Source organism: Terrapene carolina, unplaced genomic scaffold (assembly GCF_002925995.2).
Source record: "Terrapene carolina triunguis isolate 2854851 unplaced genomic scaffold, T_m_triunguis-2.0 Scaffold53, whole genome shotgun sequence".
Classification (NCBI taxonomy): domain Eukaryota; kingdom Metazoa; phylum Chordata; order Testudines; family Emydidae; genus Terrapene; species Terrapene triunguis.
The window spans coordinates 8,795,519-8,813,523 of NW_020664404.1; the positions used below are offsets into that span (position 1 = coordinate 8,795,519).

Sequence of the window (18,005 nt, forward strand, 5' to 3'; positions counted from 1 at the left end):
ATTTTATAGACCTCAATCATATCTCCCCTTAGCCGTCTCTTTTCCAAGCTGAAAAGTCCCAGTCTTATTAATCTCTTCTCATACGGAAGCCGTTCCATACCCCTAATCATTTTTGTTGCCCTTTTCTGAACCTTTTCATCTAGTGGTGAAGCTCTGTAACCCACCAGCAAACCCAGGCATATCCAGTCCCACCGCTCCCTTTTCCTGTTTTCATAGCAGAATTGTGTGATTCTGTCCACCTAGACAACCTGGGACCTAGAGGGGAGGCGTGTAGGTTTTAAAGAAGGTCTCTCCAAGGAGCGTGGGTGTGTGTGTACACACACACACAGAGCAATGTCTGCAGCTGCCCTAAAACTAACACTGAAAATTGCAAATTACTTAAAACCATGATCTTTCCCCACCCTCTAAAGAAGAAAAAATATTATTGAACACCACAGCACCCCTGCAATCAGAGCTCACTGCCACGCCTGCCCGGTAACAGGTGCCCTCGTTATTATGCTCCTTAGCAACAAACACCCTCACGATGCCCCTAGCAACGGGTGCCCTCTCTACTCCATCTCTTCAGCAGCCCCCACTCTCGACCACCCCCGCTCCCATTCCCCACTGCTCGCTGCTGCCCCCCACCCCAGAACAGTACAGTGCAGTACACAGACACCACTTGACACTTAGAACAAACCAGCCTCTGAGAAACATTAGGATGGAGGCTATTCCAAGGCTGACAATCCCTCCGCCCCCTGCCCACACCCCCAGCTTAATCCCGTCACTAGCTAGTTTGGTCACAAGGGGGAGCCGCAAAGCTGTCTTGTTTCTGAAATGCAAAGGCACTAAACAAAGTCCAGGGGGAGCGTGGGTGCCTAGGGGCATTAGCCTACCTCCCATCCGCTCCTCCCTAGGGGAGTGTGTCTCATTTTAGACTCACCTTTGTTTCCCACGTGGACCTGGGGATATCCCATATCTTAAGTGCTGAAAACGACTGCCAGTGGCCACCGCCTGAATGCAGAATCCTGAATCCAGGCTCCCAGGAAACAAGATTTATGCCGAAGAACCAGTTATCTCTGCACCATTTCAATTACCTACCTCTGCTGTGTTCTCTTGGGTGTCAGCCTCACACTATGTCCTGCTCTTTGCCCCCAGCAAGATGACATCTGTGCTTAGGGACATTATACATGGTGCATTGGCAGCTGGGTTCACTCGCCCACCCCAACCCCTCTCCACTGCCTCTGAGACCAGATGTGAACCCCCAGACTGGAGCTGCCTGACAAACAGAAGGGAACTGGAGTGAATGTGTTGAATTACGCATCTCACTGCAAATCACTGCTTACTGGTTATAATCGTTTGTGATCCCCAGCGGAAAGGTGTGGTGAAACAAAACCATGCCAGGATTGTGCTGCATGCCAGGGCTCTGCAGAGCTTCACAATGATACCAGCAGAGAGAGAACTCAGCGCTAGCTACTGTAAAAGCACAGGCCACTGTCATTTGGTTCACGACTTTTGCCGCATTTCTACACAAGATGAGACAGGGATGCATTCTACTCCCGCCGCTATTCTGTGTTGCGCGATCAGTTGGATACTGGGACTTCCCGCTCCACATGTCAGAATCAAGGGTGGTGAAGAAGTGTTCACTGATCGAGACTCTGCTGACGACACTGCCTTGCTGGTGGAGAAGTTCAAGTATTTCAGCCTCCCCCCTCCAAGGTCTCCAAGGCGCCGCTCCATTATGGAGTTGAGCTTCTCGTGGCAGAAGATCAAGGGCCAGAACCACAGAGTGGGGCCAGCAGGGCCCCCGTTGCAGGCGGGGTCGAGTTCTGTGGAGAGATTGACGAGTTTATCTACCTAGGCTGCAAGCCGCATTCAAAGTCACAGTATTTCTCACTGCCTGCTGCATGATGTCCACGTCTCACTTATGGATGCCAAAATATCTTTGTGCTGAGACAAAGTTCAGGATCTATCAAACCTGTGTACTACCTGCATTGTTATACTGTCCTACCTTCAGTGGCCATGGAGAACAATGGATCACTATCCTCTTCATAACAGCCCTTAACATATTTGAAGACTGCAGGGCTGGCTTTAGGGCGATTCAGCCGATTCCCCGGAATCGGGCCCCGTGCCCCTAAGAGGACCCTGCAACGTCCCGAAGGAGCTGCTGCCAAAGTCACGCCACTGTCATCGTCGGCAGCTCAATCGTTGCCGCTGTCTTCGGCGGCATTTCGGCAGAGGGTCCTTCCTCCGCGGCAGCGATTGAGCTGCCACCAAAGACAGCAGCGGGACTTCGGCGGAAGCTCCTTCGAATCAGGCCCCGCGGTGCCTAAAGCCGGCCCTGGAAGACTGTTATCAGTTTTCTTTTCTCATGACTAAACATGCCCAGTTTTTTTAACCTTTCCTCATAGATCAGGTTTTCTAAATCTTTTATCGTTTTTGTTGCTCTTCTCTGGACTCTCTCTAATTTATCCATGTTCCCTAAAGTGTGGTGCCCAGAACTGGACACAATACTGCACCTGAGTCCTCACCAGTGCTCAGCAGAGAGGGACAAGTATCTTTCATGTCTTATCTACAACACCCTGTTAATACAGCCCAGAATGATATTAGCCTCATTGACGATTCGTATTCAATTTGTGATCCACTATAACCCCCAGTTCCTTTTCATCGGTACTACCGCCTAGCCAGTTATTCCCCATTTTGTAGTTAGGCATTTGATTTTTCCTTCCCAGTGAAGTACTTTGTGCTTATTCTCATTGTATTTCATCTTGTTGATTTCAGACGAATTCTCTTTGCTTATTAAGTTCAAAAGCAGCCTTGCATGCTCTTTGGCCACGTTGCCAGGATGCACAAAAACACCCCAGCACACCATGCTCTTCACAACTCTCCATTGACCCTACCTGGTGCCCTTTGCAGGGCCATCCCAGGGATTTGTGGATTTGCAGGATTGAGCCAGATCTGGGAACTTCACTACACAAGGCCTAGTGCGACGCCATCAAGCGTAGTCACTCTGGCTGGTGCAGTGGTCCTCAGTAGACTATGCATGTTTGATGATGCTGATGCTACCCATCAAATCTCTATTAGTAGTTATCAATAGTATAACTCATGCCACACAGCTGAGCAGTTCAGATACCATCCAGTTGAGGGCAGTGGTGCACATACACATCAGCCAGCTTAGTTAGCGCAAAATTTCATTAGTCAGCAGAGATGTGCTTCAGGTCTGCTCTCCCCACTCAGTCTCTGCCTAAAAGTTGGCCCAATTAGCACAGGGCTGATCGACAGCTACTGAAAGGACCAGGTTAAAACTGGGACTGGCCTGCAAATTATTGCAAATCAGGCTTCACAGGTGACCGGGTGTGCCCTTGATGTCGACCCTGAGATACAGCCCGTGGAGCTGAAAGAAGCTGCATTCTCCGAGTGACAGAACTGTGGCTGCTGAAATGTTAACGGCTGGCTGGGCAATGATACAAAGACAGTGTTAGGGCCAAAAGAGATTGAATCCAGATGCGAGCTGGGCAGATACAAGGGAGTCAGGGAATGGGAGAAATGAAGCCAACATTCTCCGCAGCTGGCGGCACCTAAATCAAAGTGCCATCCAGAGGTTCCGAGGAGCAGCAATTGCGTGCCGAGGTTTTCAAAAGCGACTCGTGCATCCAAGTGCCCCACTTGAGAGTGGAGCTGGTCGGGAGTTTTCCAACCCAAGGTTTTTTTGGTCAGAAAATGTCAATTTGCTGGGGCTAGAACTGTTTGTGGGGGAGGGTCAGTTCTGATAACTCTCCCCCTTTGAGAAGGGCAAGTTCTGAAATTGTAGAACCATCCCGCTTTGACATTACTGAAACAAACACCTTCGTTTTCCGGTGCAAAGCAACTTTCTGTTCAGACATTTTAGTTAATTTATACTAAGAAAAAAAGCTTTAAAAATGGAAAAAAGGTTGAAATGGAAAAGAGATGTTTCAAAGTTATCGAAACAAAACATTTTTCAGATCGTCAGGTCACAAACGTTTTTGGGAGTTTTGACTTTTCATCCCAATTCGGGATGGGAAAAAGGTTGGAACTCTCAAAAACGCTGCCAGGATGGAGAACTGTTGTTCCCCACCTAGCTCTTCTTGAGATACCTTAATGGGGGCTAATTTTTAGACAGTGTTTATTACCCACCCAGCTACCTACCCTCCCTCCCTCCCTCTGAAAACCAGGTCCCTGTCAGGGGTCTCAAGTTGGGCCCCTAAAATCCAAGGGACTCTCCCAGGATGGGCTGGTCCTTTAAAGGGATTCTGGTTCAGCCCCCAGCCTGTGATTAATTAAGCTGCCTCCAGGCAATGGGGCTGTGGCCAGGGATCAGGTAATCACTTGATCATCCCCATCACCTGGGATGCAGCCTGTGAGGTGCTCAGCAGATGTAGGTGGTGAGGGCCGTATAAGGACCTGATTCAAAGCCTAGTGAAGTCACTGCAAAGACTCCTGTGGCCTTTAAATCAGGTCCTCAAAGCCTAGCTAGCTAGATTCTCCCGCGGCTCACAGCAGGCTACCTGCAAGTGCCCACATCCCACTGTGATGCAGATGGTCCCTGGTTCAGCACTCTAAGCATGCTCACGTTAGGGACCAATGAAACAATAGCAAACAGGAAAGGATCTGGCTGGGAGAGCTAGGACTTTATTATATTTTCCAAATACATTCCGAAGGACAGCAGCCAGTTTTGGATCCTTTCCCACCACCCAGAGCTAGTGCATTCCTTGCTGATTTCTGCTGGGACCTCTCCTCCTGTTGGACGAGCCCCATGTTCACAAGAAATCTCCTCAGGGATAGGATCCTTCCTCTCCTCTGGGCTCTCAGCTACAGTCGTAGATGCAGCTGCAGACCACTGCCTGGTCCTGGATTCCCCGTGTCCGCAAGAAGAATCGGTTTGATAGCCATCTGTTGCTACCAGCTCGGTGGTGCAGATGGAAGGGACTTGGACAGCAACACCTTTGTTCCTCCGTTTCTTGCCTGTTTGCCTCTCCTCTCCTTTCACTGCCCATTGTTCATCCTCCAGGTATATGTTCAATGGTACCTCCAGAAGGAGGTTTATGGGTATTTCTCTGCCTCTTCTCTGGCAGGGCTGCTTTGAAGGCACAAAAGGGACAGCTTTTCTCGCCCTTTGGTATCTCCCACCCCGGGCTCCTTTTCTCCTTTTTACCTTTTGCCTCCTTCTTCCCCTCCTTCCTTTAGAAAATTTTGCTTTTCTAGTAGGAGCCACGTAGCTTCTTCCCCTGCAGGGTCTGGAATAGGATGTGGAGGGGCTTACGCCCTTCTTTCTGGACTTGGCCCTGGAATAAGATCTTGAACAGATGTGAAGAGAAGGCACATCAGAGTCACCCATATTCTTGGCTCCCCTCTTCCCCCTGGCATTAGATGTCAACAGAGCATCATAGCCACACATATCCTCCTCCGCTTTCCCCTTTGCTCTGCAGCAAGATATCAAAGGTGCGTCAGAGTTCGCTAACTCCTGGCCTCGGCCCCTGGTCCTGACATAATATGTGCACTGGGTCTTATACACAGTCACGTTCTGTTTTTTGGGAGTTGGCTGAAGGTGGGTGACACGTTGGCGAGCTTTGGCGTGGTGTGGCCTGCGATAGCTCTGCACTATGAACTGGGCCATGGAGTAGGTGACTCCAATCTTCTTGGAAAGCTGCCGTGGGGTGTAGTGCATTTCCTTCCATTTTTCTTTCTGGAGTCTCATGCTGCTCCCTGTCTGCTCACCTGACCCATCTCCATACCACCTTCACTTAAGAGTATTGTGCCAGGCGCTGGGGTTTCTGTGACATCAGCAGCTGCCCGGGTGATGTCATAAGCATGTTTCATACCTAGGCTGGCATCAGAGACCTTCAAGAGGTGGATTTCAGTTTAATCACTTTCGGGACAAAGTTCAGTGACCGGTTTCATGGAATCCTTAAATTCAAGGATTCTCCAGCTGGGGGCCATGACTTGGTGCTGGGGGGTCAGGGCCGGCTCCAGGGTTTTGGCCGCCCCAAGCAGCCAAACAAACAAAAAAGCCGCGATCGCGATCTGCGGCGGCAATTCGGCGGGAGGGCCTTCGCTCTGAGCAGGAGTGAGGGACCGTCCTCCGAATTGCGGCTGAACAGCTGGACTTGCCGCCCCTCTCCGAAGTGGCCGCTCCAAGCACCTGCTTGGTAAGCTGGTGCCTGGAGCCGGCCCTGTGGGGGCTCATGCCCTCCCTGCCCTTCTCATGTTGTTAAATGAGAGGGGGGGTCCCAGCTAGGCCCTGGCTAGAGGAGTGCAGTTATGGAAAAGGTCGATGATAACAAATCTATCCACCTTATTTACTCTAGGATATCCAACGTCACAGTATTTGGGCACCATTCTCTTTTTCTAGCACCACTGGGCCGAGGAAGGAACAACAGGCTACAGCTGGCAAAAGAGAAACTTAAGCGTTTGGATGGAGGGGACACTCTGAATGAAGCAGTTTGCTTAGCAAGGTAATTACAGCACACATGCTGAAGCTGATGGAAAGAACAATGCAATTCCCAAGGTCCTGACTCAGGTTTTAGTCCATAGTTGCTCTTTCCTTAATCAAGCAAACTCTGGCTGGAGTTACTGGCAGTTTTGCTGAGTAAGTGCTGCCTAAAAACTGAGTGAGGGTCTGAGGATTTGGCCACGCAGGTCTCTGGTGGTGCTTAGTGCATCTAACCTTTATCCTTCCGAGGGAGATCAGATGAGACCCCGGGCTGTGTCTTTTGGAGCAGGCTGACATCCTGTGTCCTCTGCAAAGACATTAAGATCTTTTGGCACTTGGAGTCGGTGTTTCCGCTGTTGTCCCCCAATCTCCCACAGCCCTGTAGGCTAGCTGTCGACAGAGCTGCCACCCCACCCCAGGGGCAACTGTTTCCCAATGTTGCTAATACCCTGTATGGGGCTCACAAAGTGCCTTGGGAGCCTTCTGGAGGAAAAGCACTGAATTACTCTCAGACCCACAGGAGAGAAGCCATCCAAGCAGCTCATGTAGAGAGAGACACAAGACAGAATGGAAGAGGGACAGGCAGGCTTGGGCAAGGGGATGGAGGCAATATCAAACTTCAGCTTGTTTCTTGGATTATACAGAGGAGGAGTAGGGGGATGAGTTTGGGAGAGCTGAGGATAAATGTTTCCAGGGTGTGGTTTCCCTTCCCATGTACCTCCCACACACCCATGACAGAGCTGGTGACTGCTCTGCCCACAGGGACTCTGGAGACTGTTTGGGTTGAGAATGGAGGGTTTGATCCAAGTGTCTGCATTTTGCCCTTGACATGCATTTGACAAGGAGCTCTACAAATCTGTTCCAAGCCTCAGTTAAAGGCTCCTCAGCTTCAGAATGGCTATTGCAATCAGAGCTGGCCTGGACTGCCCAATTCAGCCCTGGCTCTGAGCTCTCCTGACGCTCTGGAGTTTGGGTCTCTGGTTCAGAGAGACCCACTCACGGGTTCGCACTGCGCGTGTGGCGCCTCCTGCAAAATGAGCCAGCGATTGAGCATTTCATATTAGCAAACCTGAGACGCAGCCTGGCCAGGGTTCAGACCCAGGACTCTGCTCCTTGCTGACTGTAAATGCCCGTGTTACCTTATAGGTTTCTCTTGTCTCTCTTAATTGCTCTGTAATATTTTCCTGCTATTTCCCTTACAACATGGGGCAAGGGGAAATGTTATTTGAATATAAAAATGTTTTAAAAGTACTTATTAAATATGATCAATAAAGCCCTTCCTGTCTCCCAAAGGCCCTGAATCAGCAAAGCACTCAAGTACTTGCTTAACTTTAAGCAACTGCTTAATTGTTTTGCTGACTCAAGCCTCAGATAGATAGGGCCTTTTTTAGTCTTCTCATTTACCATATAGTGGACACTCTTCATTGAGTCCACTAGAATTCCTCCAGATTAACATGAGTGTGAAAGGAGAATCAGACCCATGGAAGATTAAGAGATACAGAAGGCTGCAGAAAAGGATCCACACAAGAGAGATCATAGCTGGAAACATCTGGAGAGCAGCAGGGCCGGCTCTGGCTTTTTTGCCGCCCCAGGAGTGGGGAGGGCGCCGGGGGGGAGGGTGGCCGGAGCCCTGGGAGGAGGGCGGCGAGCCCGGCCATGGCCCCGCTCTCCCCGGCGGCCGGAGCGCCGCACCGCCCCGCTCCAGGTGCCACCCCAAGCACAAGCTTGGTGCGCTGGTGCCTGGAGCCGGCCCTGGAGAGCAGAACACTACCACAGGAGCCCCGAAAGAGACAGCAGAGCTGGAGAGCAGGCACGAGCATAGGATCCAAGAGATTAGGATTGCTCCCAAGAAGGATCCAGCACCACTGGAACCCAATGAGACAACGGCTTCTGCAAAGCAGGACCCCAGAAAGTGACAGCATCGCTGGAAACAACCACCAGATGGCAGAGGATGAAAGAGGCTCCAAAAAGGATCCAAAAGAGAGTGAGCACAAATGGGAATACCTGGATAGCAGGCGCACACCAGCAAGGACTCCAGGCGGTTTTGTTTGCAACACTTTCCGTTTATTAGATGCAGACTTTCCAAGTGGGGCCGGAGGTAGCACCTGGCTCCTTCCCGCAATTGCTTTCGGGGCAGTCTCTAGATCAACTGATGTGTCATGAAAGAAGCCAACACTCCAACTGGAGATCAGTCTTTTAAAAAGAACGAACGTACATTTGGGGAAAAGGACTCCGATACATTAGGTGTCTCTCAGAAGAGCATCACTAAAACAAACCCCCAAACAAACGAGAGTTAAAGAGGCCGATGGCCATCTCCTTACAAGATAGAGTTTTTATTACATCGTTACAACAGATAGCCAGCAGCTTCTGTGTGTTTGCTGGGCTCTTCACTCCTATGGGGTTTGTACATTCAGAGAGCTGAGCTGATACCTGCTTTGTCAAGTTTATAAAGGAAAACATCTGCCATACAGTTGGACTTTCCTGCATTAAGCGATACCTCCCGGAGGGTGGGGGGTTAGGGGAGTTGGGGGATACAATCGATTCATCAACGGTAGTTGCAAAGTGGTTAAGAAGAACATTTGCTGCTGGCTTGGGCGGTCCCCTGCTTCAAAGAACAAAAAGAGGCCCAGGAATGGATATTTAAAGAGATAAGACACCCCCCACCCCTCAATCTGGTCGGTGCCAGCAGCTGACTGTGCCTTAGCCTCTGTGTGAGTGTGTCTTAGTGCTGAGGTTCACTGTGTGTTTCTCCATCCAGTCTGTCTGGTTCCCCCCACCTCCCCGCGCATGTATTTGTTCTATACAGAAAAGAACCGTCCCTCCAGCGTGGGGTGGCGAGGGCCCTGGTGGCCGTGGGGCCTCATTTCCTTGTGTGCAGAGTGTCCTGGAATTTGGTGCTGGTGTACCGCAGGTGGAAGCCCTTCTTGTTGATGGTGTCGTCCGAGTGGAACTTGATCATCACCGAATCGCCGGCGGAGGACACCTCTTCCGGGGGCTGGGGAGGGAGGCAACGGAGTGGAGAGAGCCAGTCAGGGCACACTGTTTCTCCCTCACAGACCCAGAGGGTGAGAGACTGCAGGGGCCAGAGAGTCAACAGGCTCTCTGGGATGGCTGGGCTCATCTTCCCCTTCCTCATAAGTTGCTGCTGAGAGAGGTCAGCAGCAAACCATCAACAGCCCTGGAGCCAGGAGGGAGCAGGGCGAAGGCACCGGGGGGTGACAGCAAGGGCTGAATCCCAGGACAACTCCTGGGGTAGGGCAGCTTACACCCCACCTTGCTTGAGGCGGCATCTGCTGGCACAGTTGAGCCTAGGCGGCCATTGGGCTAGCAGCATAAGGCTTATCTATGCACCCACCTGAACTGGGTTAGTTCAATGGGTGGACGCTGGGTGGACACTGATTTCAGTTTGGCTTACCTCTTTTTCCTAATGGACCCAAGTTAAACTGAAATATCCCTCCCTAGTCTCAACCACCTCTCCCCCAGCTCTGAAAGCTCAATCGCTTCCCCGCCAGGGGTTAGGTGTTTCTCCCTCTCCTCCAATGGGCTTGCCGTGCTTTGCATTATCGTTGGTTATTCCATTCTCTATAGGTTCTTACACTGTGCCCATCTCTGCAGTAGCTGAGTGCTAGAGCTGGGCCAGTTTTTTTTCCCCAGGGTCTAGTTTATTTGCCAAAAAAGGCATTTTTCAGTCCAGACTCCACCCCCTATCCGGGTTGGAAATCCAGATTGAATTCAGTGAATAGTTTCGTCTCAAAACAAATGAAAAAAAAAAGTAGAAAAAGTCAAAAAGGTTCGTTTAGACATTTTCAAAACAAACCTTTTTGACTTTTTGTTTAGAAATTTAGCTAGATTTGCTTAAACTTAAAAAAAAAAATAAAAAAAAGGCTGGAGACCACCACAAACCATAATAAAATCCCTGGGAAAAAATTCATTTTGGGTCAAACAAAAACATTTGTTTTTTCCCCTGGATTTTTCCGTTCAGCCACCAAACCGAACAATCAGTTCTTGGCTCCGAGCGCCATGCGACACATGGTTTCGCTCCGGGATGTGGTGCAGCTCCCCCCTCCTTCTGGGGCCAAGCAGGGTAGGGATGGGAAGGAAGTGAGCACAGCAAGGGAGCTTACCCCGGATCCGCAGTAGCGCCCCAGGCGTGGCGCTGTCCCGTCATAGCCGTCGAAGAGCTCCATGTAGTCGTACCCGCAGTCGGCCTCCTCCTCGATCTCGAAGGTCTGGAAGATGAGCTCCACCCCGTAGCCCTCCTCCGCTACAATCACCCACTCGCAGTCCGAGCCCCCAGGGTAGTTGTTGTCTCCGAACTGGGCGTGTGAGTACAGGTCCTTAGTTTTCACCTCAGCTCGCATCTGGCCCCCGCAGACTGGAAGTAAGAACACACACATGTGCATAGCAAGGAGGTGAAGAAGGGTGGGCACCTATTGCCAGAGAGGGTCATCTCCTTTCTTCTCTATTTCCTAATGTCTTCCCTCTGGCAGCCCCGGGGGGCCTCTCTCTACCCTGGAGCTCAAACACCCACCCCATCTGTGTGTCATGGAAGGAGGGAGAGTGGAGCTCAGTTTCTGGCCCCATCCAGCCTTTGGCCTCTCTGCTTAGTCTGCCAACCTTGGGTGTTTTTTGCACAGGATCCGCTGAGCAGCCATGAGATAGATGGCCAGAAGGGCCATGCAGAAGTGAATGGCTCCCTGTCCCATCACTGATCTCCTGAGCCATCCTGCCCCCAAAAATTGTGACTTCAAAAAGAAACATGGCAGCTGCTTTGCTTGCGCCTCTCAACGTTGCTTTACTATCAGCCGATGACCCCTAATCTCTCTGTTCTTCTCCTCCCCTTGCCTCTCTCCACACATTTAACACCTTATACAAAATACTGAACCTCGCCAAGCCTCGGAGTCTTTAAAGCACCACAGTTCCTAGGGAGACACAAGGGTGAAGTGGGATAATATTCCAGCCCCTCTCTTCTGGGACCAGAGCTTCACACCTGGCCTGACATCACCACGACTCTCCGAAGGGTTTAGGGACCTGCCACTGAACCAAACACCAAGTAAACAAAAACCCAGTTACCTGTTGAATAGGTGGCCTGGAAGCCCTTCTTCTGGACGGAGTTATCAGAGAAGAACTTGAGGAACATCTTGTTGCTGGTGGAGATGACGGGGTCCGGTTCCTTAGCCCCACAGAACCTGCCCAGGACTGGAGCCTTGGCATCTTTCCCATTGTAAACCTCCAGGTGGTCATAAGTGCATTCCTGATGACCCTCAATATCCAGCTCTGAGAAGGTCTGGGAGAGGGAAGGAGACGGAGGGAAACAATGACAGTAGGTGGTAAAGCACCGAAGTTCTATGGATCTCAAGTCACGACAGTGATGGGGGGCCATTCCAAGTCCCATACACAGCACATCTCTGGCTATGCTGTTAGGAGCCACATTAGTCTGGACGCAGCCGGCGGTTTCCCTGTGCAGAGGTCACCTTGTCTGCAATCTACTCCCATCCCATTTGACTGCTCTCAAAGCAACATTAACAAGAAATGTCCCCCGGGGATGTTACTGCATAATTGTCCCCTTCTTCCCATGTGTGTCATGGCTCCATTGTCCATTATAGAGGCTATACACCTCCCTGCACAGCATCTGGTACTGGACATAGCTGGAGAGAGGACAATGGACTAGACAGACCATTGGTCTGAAGCGAACTGGAAATTCCTAGATGTCGTATCTTTCACACAGGGACCGGTGGCTGCGGTCACTATATCACATGTGTGTTTTTCTGCTGCTAGTCCCTTGCTCTATACATTACCAGTTTGACGCGGTGCCCAGGCGTGGTAGTTACTGCCCAGGTGCACTCTTTCTTGCTCGGGTACTTATCGGGCCAGTTAGGGCTGGTGATGGTACCAGTGATGGACGTCACCTTGTGATCACAGCCGGCTGCAGGAAGAGGATCCCAAAGAAGGAATCAGCCAGGGGGCTATCCCACAAAGGGTCATTTCTCCATCCTTCCTCCACCCCCAAAACTCACTCACCCAACACTCCCAAAGGGCCAGCTAAGCTGTTTATCCCCTCGCCAGCCCCTTGTTGCTGGGAAAAATGAAGAGATGGGGAAACCTGCGCACGGTCCAGAGGACACTGGCAGCAAACCCTTCAGAGACCTTGTGCACTGAGAAGCCCAGCAAGCCAACCGAACCTTCCCTGCCATCCTGGGGACACACGTACCTTCTTTGCAATCGTGGTTGTTGTCGTGCAGCACAAAGCCGCTGCGGCACTGGCACTGGTAGCTGCCGAAGGTATTTAGGCAGTCGTGCTGGCACCCTCCATTATCCTTCGAACATTCATCTTTGTCTAAGGAGAAGAAAAGAAGCAGTCCTTGGTTTAGCAGGGCCTAGGTATTGTTCCCTGCTGGGTTACGGGGAATCACCAGCATTGCAATGGACAGCCCTTCTCAATGGGGTGAAATCTAGGGCAGCTGAGCCGTTCAGAAAGGGCCAGACTCACCCCCAGTGCAGAAGGCTCACTCACAAGGTCCTGTGCATTGCAAAATCTCACTTAAATTCCATGACTGAATTGGTGTCCAGGGCCTCCCTATGACCCTTCTGCACTGGGGTGAACATCAGCTTAAGGGACCTCAATCCGTACCACCGCCTGTTCGAGTGGAAACATCTTCCATGGAGACAAATTGTGCCAACTAGTGCCTAAATCATACCTCACTCACTACTCCCAGACTCTGAGTGCTCTGCTACTGAAAGTCCCCGGACCTGGACTCGAAACGTTCAGCTATCAGTGGAAGGAAACTATCAGACAAGCAAGTTCTTATTTCCAGCAGCAACCAGATCTATGGGCCTGACCCTGGCTCTCACTTCCACCAGAACGAATGCAGTGATTGAAGCACAAAACTAGTGCAAGCGAGAGGAGAACCAAGCTCCGTGTCTACAAATCTTGCCCTGTGCTAACTCCATATGGAAATCAATTCAATATATATGGGACACAACCATTACCTGCTTACTGTACAGACGGGTAGGTAGAAAAACAGACACAAGGACAACCAAAGATGCAAGAAAGACCAGGACATGGTGTCCTTCTTTACTTATCAATAGGAAATGTCACAGACACAATAAAAATTGGAAATAAAGGTCAACTGGTCAATGACAAACCAGAGGAGTCTAAAAACAATGGTGAATAAAAAAAAATAAAAAGCCAACAACCAGTTCTGTCAAGCAAGGAATTTGGGGCCTGGGCCACTCTTTGAGCGAGGCTGCGAACTAGGACAGAACGGAAGGACATTGGTTCCCTGTTCCCTGGATCCTTTGGAGGGGCAGTGGTGTTCCTGAGGAACTGAACGGAGAATTGGCCGGGTTCCTTTAGGGCCTCGTATTCTTTTCTGCAGGCGGAACTTCAAGCCGGGTGGGCGAGCTTTCGGGGGCTGCGGCTGCTGCTTCGTTTCTGAAACGACAGAGAGGGAGAGAGAGAGAAAATGAAAACGAATCGGTGCTGTTGTGCCCGGAAGGAGAGTTGGACACCAAGGTAAGGGAGCCAAGTAAAGGGCTGGGGGGCAGTGGGACATGCAGAGAGCGGGGGCCATACTCAGTAGCACGTGTTACAGAGCCGAACAAAAGGGGAAGCACAGACACAGCTACTGCTGCCAAACTACAGGAGAGGCACAGCACAAGGGAAAGGCGTCAAGATCTACCGGAGCCCACTGAGTCACACCCCGCCCTTTCTCTTTGGCTCTTGAAAGCAAACTTTAGCTCCAGCATTAAGTGATGGATGGGCCAGTCGGGAGGAACTTTCTGGTGCAGCACCCCCTAAAGGCACTTGGGGGAGTGTTCCTTTCAGGGCAGAAGCATCTTCTCCTTTCCCATGTTATCCTACATTCGCTGGCCTAACACAGCTTTAGCTCTGCATAGAGGAGAATACAAGGAGGCAGAGGTGGGCTGGCAGACTCCAGAGAGGTTTGAGACAAGGGAGTTTTGGGAGCAAATTGGTCCTTTCAAGCTATCAGTCAAATAAAGTCTTCACTAGCTGTCGCCTGCTAAAAGCCAATATAAATTCCACATTGTTCCTGTGGGGGACATGAGCATCGTGGGGGATAGCCCTCCAGATAGATAACTGAGAAGGCACAGGAACTGCCCACGGTTTGCAGAGTGTTAATTTGGAGGAGTTTTGGAAGACCATATTTGAGGGATCGTTGTTTGCACTTTGGGCACCTGGAACGGGACGGTGTGTGGAGATCCTCCCGCCTGCCCACTTACCTCTGCTCCGCTGAACCCTGGCTGCAATTGTTATGGGAAGGACCTGCCCCTGCACATGGCAGAACTCCCTGAAAGGCGATGTTGTCTCCAGGCTTTGGAGCATGTGTAGGAAGGCTGGTTACTTAGGGCTCCCCATGGGCTTCCAGCCGGGAAGGTTAGATGATCTTTATGGGCAATTTCTTTGGCTGTAGGCCAGGTCAAGAGGCAGCATGGTGACGCAGATAGTGTACTGGACTGGCAGCCAGGAGACCTGGGTTCTATTCACCAGCTCTGCCACTGACCTGTTTGTGTGACCTTGGGCAAGACACTTCCCCTCTCTCGGCCTCTTGTTTCCCCTCCCACCCTTTGTCAGCCTTGTCTAGGTGGTGAGCTCTTTGTGCAAGGACTGTTGCTCACTATGTATATGCACAGCACGGCCCTGATCTCGGTTGTGGTCTTGAGGCACCACTGGAATACAAATAAAAATAACAGGACAGTTAAGACTGGGCATTTGGAGATGTCCACTTATGGCAGATCCTGACTCTGGGGGCAGACAACCAAGTATTAAAAATAGCAGTAAGTTGGCCCCAGCCCCTGGTGTCGCAGTGAGCTCTTGCGTGCACTGCATGTTCAGACTGTAAGCCCCCAGGGGCTGTGGTTCCTTTAGCTCTGTACAGTGCCAAGCACGCAGTCAGGGGTTTAAACATCAAGAGTGATTGGTCTGCGAGAAGCACCCATTTCTAGTCAACGAGGAATGCAGGAACACTTTGAAAGAGCCTCCTGAATGCAGCCTATAAGCGGTGTCTCACCTGGAGCCTTGCGCACGGGAGACAACTGGCTTCCGGGGGGCTGTTCTTTTCCCCACAAGACAGCATGAATGCAGGAAAGGTTTGCTGGAGCAAAAGCCTGGTCTTACGGTTAAGCCATCGCACTGGGACTCGTGGGACCCAGGCTCTGTTCCCAGACTCCCCATGCGGCCTTGGGCCAGTCGCTTCACTTCTCTGCCTCAGTTCCTCATCTGTAGAACAGGGGCTTAACAGTCCTTCCTTCGCCTATTTAAATGGTCAACTCCGCCGGGCAGGGCCAGTCCCTTACTCTGTGCACGTGCAGCGCCTAGCACAATAGGAGCCTGATCTCAGTTAGAGCCTTTAGGTGTGCTACTATGATACAAAGAATAGCAAAATTTGTGTGACTGTGCTGTCTTGTGGGGAAAAGAATACCCCCCAGGAAGCCAGGTGTCTCCCGTGCGCAAGGCTCCAGGTGAGACACCGCTTACAGGCTGCATTCAGGAGGCTCTTTTATTTAGACATGCACGCGGGGCTCTGTTTAGCACGATGCATGGTCCAGTTACTCTTACGAGCCTGGCTGCTGTTAAGAACAGGGGTGACGTGCCATTACAACCCCCATGTGCAACGGTATGTACCCCCTTGTTCTGACCGCCCACTGCTGCACATGGCCAGACCTGTTTCCTGGGGGCTTATAACCAGAAAGCTCAAAGTTCATGATGCGGCAGAGGAGGGGGCTTTGAAAGGCCTAACTGTACAGGCAGCAAACAGAGCAGGGGGGAGAAGCGTGTCAATCAAGACTAGGGGGCTACAAGGGGGACTGTGCGTAATAAACCCCCTTCAGGAGGGACACCTGGGATGGGGAGATAAAAGAAAGAATTTGCATAGGAAAAGAGCCCACTGGAAAGCTGTCTTTAGTAACCGTTTATTCTATCAGTTCGTTCATTGAAAATAAATAATCAGCAATAACGATATCGTCTGACATTTATCCCAAAGCACCTTACAAACTCTGGGCCCAATTCTGCTTTCCATCTGCATCCCACAGCAATCGAGCGATGCAGCATTGGGCCGTATACACCCATTTGTAGTGACCCCCCCCCCCCCGATTCACGAAAGCACACCATTGGCCAAAGCACGTGCTTAAGTCCCACTGACTTCCAATGTTAAGCATGTGCTTAGGTGCTTTCCTGGAGCAGGGCCACATGTAGCGGTGATGAAATGCAGCCACCACTGGGATGGAGGGCAACAACTAGGCAGATAACACTGCACAATAGTAATGAAGGGCCAGAAAGATACCTAAGCCCAAGAGGTACTGAATCACACAAACATACAGCTGTGAAGCAATGCTCCTGTGTGGAAGGGACATTAGAAGGGGAGCTTACCTGAGCACTGACACTGGCAGCTCCAGTGGAAATGGTTCCTTAAGCGTGGTTAGATAAGCACCAAGACTCTGCAGCACCTGCTAAGGAATAGGACATTCCAGCCAATGTCTTCTGTTCGGGTGGTCAACAGCTGCTGTTCCACCACGGCTCTCTCTCTTGCTGATCTCGTTTACTTGTCTAACTTACGCACCCACATTAACCCATGCCGTTAGTTCTGGTCCCAGCCAGCACTTTCTCAGGTAGAATCCAGAGTGATCTGCCTCCTGCCAGCTGCCTCTGCTTATCCCCAGCTCCCAAAGTAGCGCAGGAGGTGAGGAACATGACTCAGTCACTAAGATGGGAGAGTTCCTTCCTGTGCAACTGGACAGTGGCGGCCAGGCTTTGCTTCCTGCCTGAATCTGGAGCATGAGTGGCCCAAGAACTCCAGAGAGGACCAAGGGTATAAGAATACATTTAGAGAGGAGACCAGCCAGCCAAACAAACATCTGGGAGCTGCTCATGGTTGGCCCTGCCTGGTGTTGGACTGTAACAATAGAATATTCTGGGAGTAAATAGGGGTGATACACCAAATAGGGAATCCAGTTCTTTTTGTGTCCTCCAGCTTCATCTTGCTGTGACCTGAGTGAAGAGACAGAAGGGATATTTTTATGGCCTCATTAGCAGTGGGCACCTCTGGTAATCCACAGCCTGAGGACATTCCAGCGAGTAGAGCCCATGGGACAAACTGCGGGCTCCCTGAGAAGTCATCTACGGTTCCCTAGTTGCCACAAAATGCGAACAAGGGTGTGTAGTGGCCATCACAGTTATAAAGCCACGGATCTGAATTGTTCTGTGGGTGGGTAGGCGCGATTTGGGAAGTCTTTGGGGAATGCTGTGTTTCTACAACGGCAGATGGGGCAGGGGAGCAAACACAAGGCACATCAAAAGGCTGAGAAAGACCTAAATCGGCGCCTGGGATCCTGCAGCCCCTACCCACCCAAGTAGTGCCACTAAACGAACGGGTGAAATCCTAACCCTATGGAAGTCAATGATGAAATTCCCATTGACTTCAGCAGGGCCCTGATTTCACTCACCTAGGTGACTAAAGGATCCAGGAGCAGGCCATTAAGCTAGGAAGTGGAGGAGAATAAGACACTTACCCGGATGCCTCGGCAATCCTGCTGGATGATCAGCTGCTGAAGCTTATCT

The 18,005-nt window shown here is 51.0% G+C and overlaps 1 protein-coding gene across 3 annotated transcripts in view; it reads right to left on the minus strand.

Annotated features, from left to right (window-relative positions):
- Positions 1-8,469: 8,469 nt before the first annotated feature.
- The window catches only part of BMP1 (bone morphogenetic protein 1), an 83,714-nt gene continuing 74,178 nt past the window's right edge, over positions 8,470-18,005 (minus strand). For 2 of the 3 annotated variants that reach the window (XM_024197232.3, XM_024197233.3), the window contains exons 16-20: positions 12,639-12,764; positions 12,226-12,353; positions 11,501-11,714; positions 10,552-10,802; positions 8,470-9,422 (exon numbers count right to left, since the gene is read on the minus strand). In XM_024197232.3, coding sequence (XP_024053000.1) covers positions 9,288-9,422; positions 10,552-10,802; positions 11,501-11,714; positions 12,226-12,353; positions 12,639-12,764 — 854 coding nt within the window. In that variant the 3' untranslated portion in view covers positions 8,470-9,287. Of the gene's footprint in view, positions 9,423-10,551; positions 10,803-11,500; positions 11,715-12,225; positions 12,354-12,638; positions 12,765-13,471; positions 13,863-18,005 lie in introns of those variants that run through there. The other variant, XM_024197234.3, reaches the window with a different exon arrangement.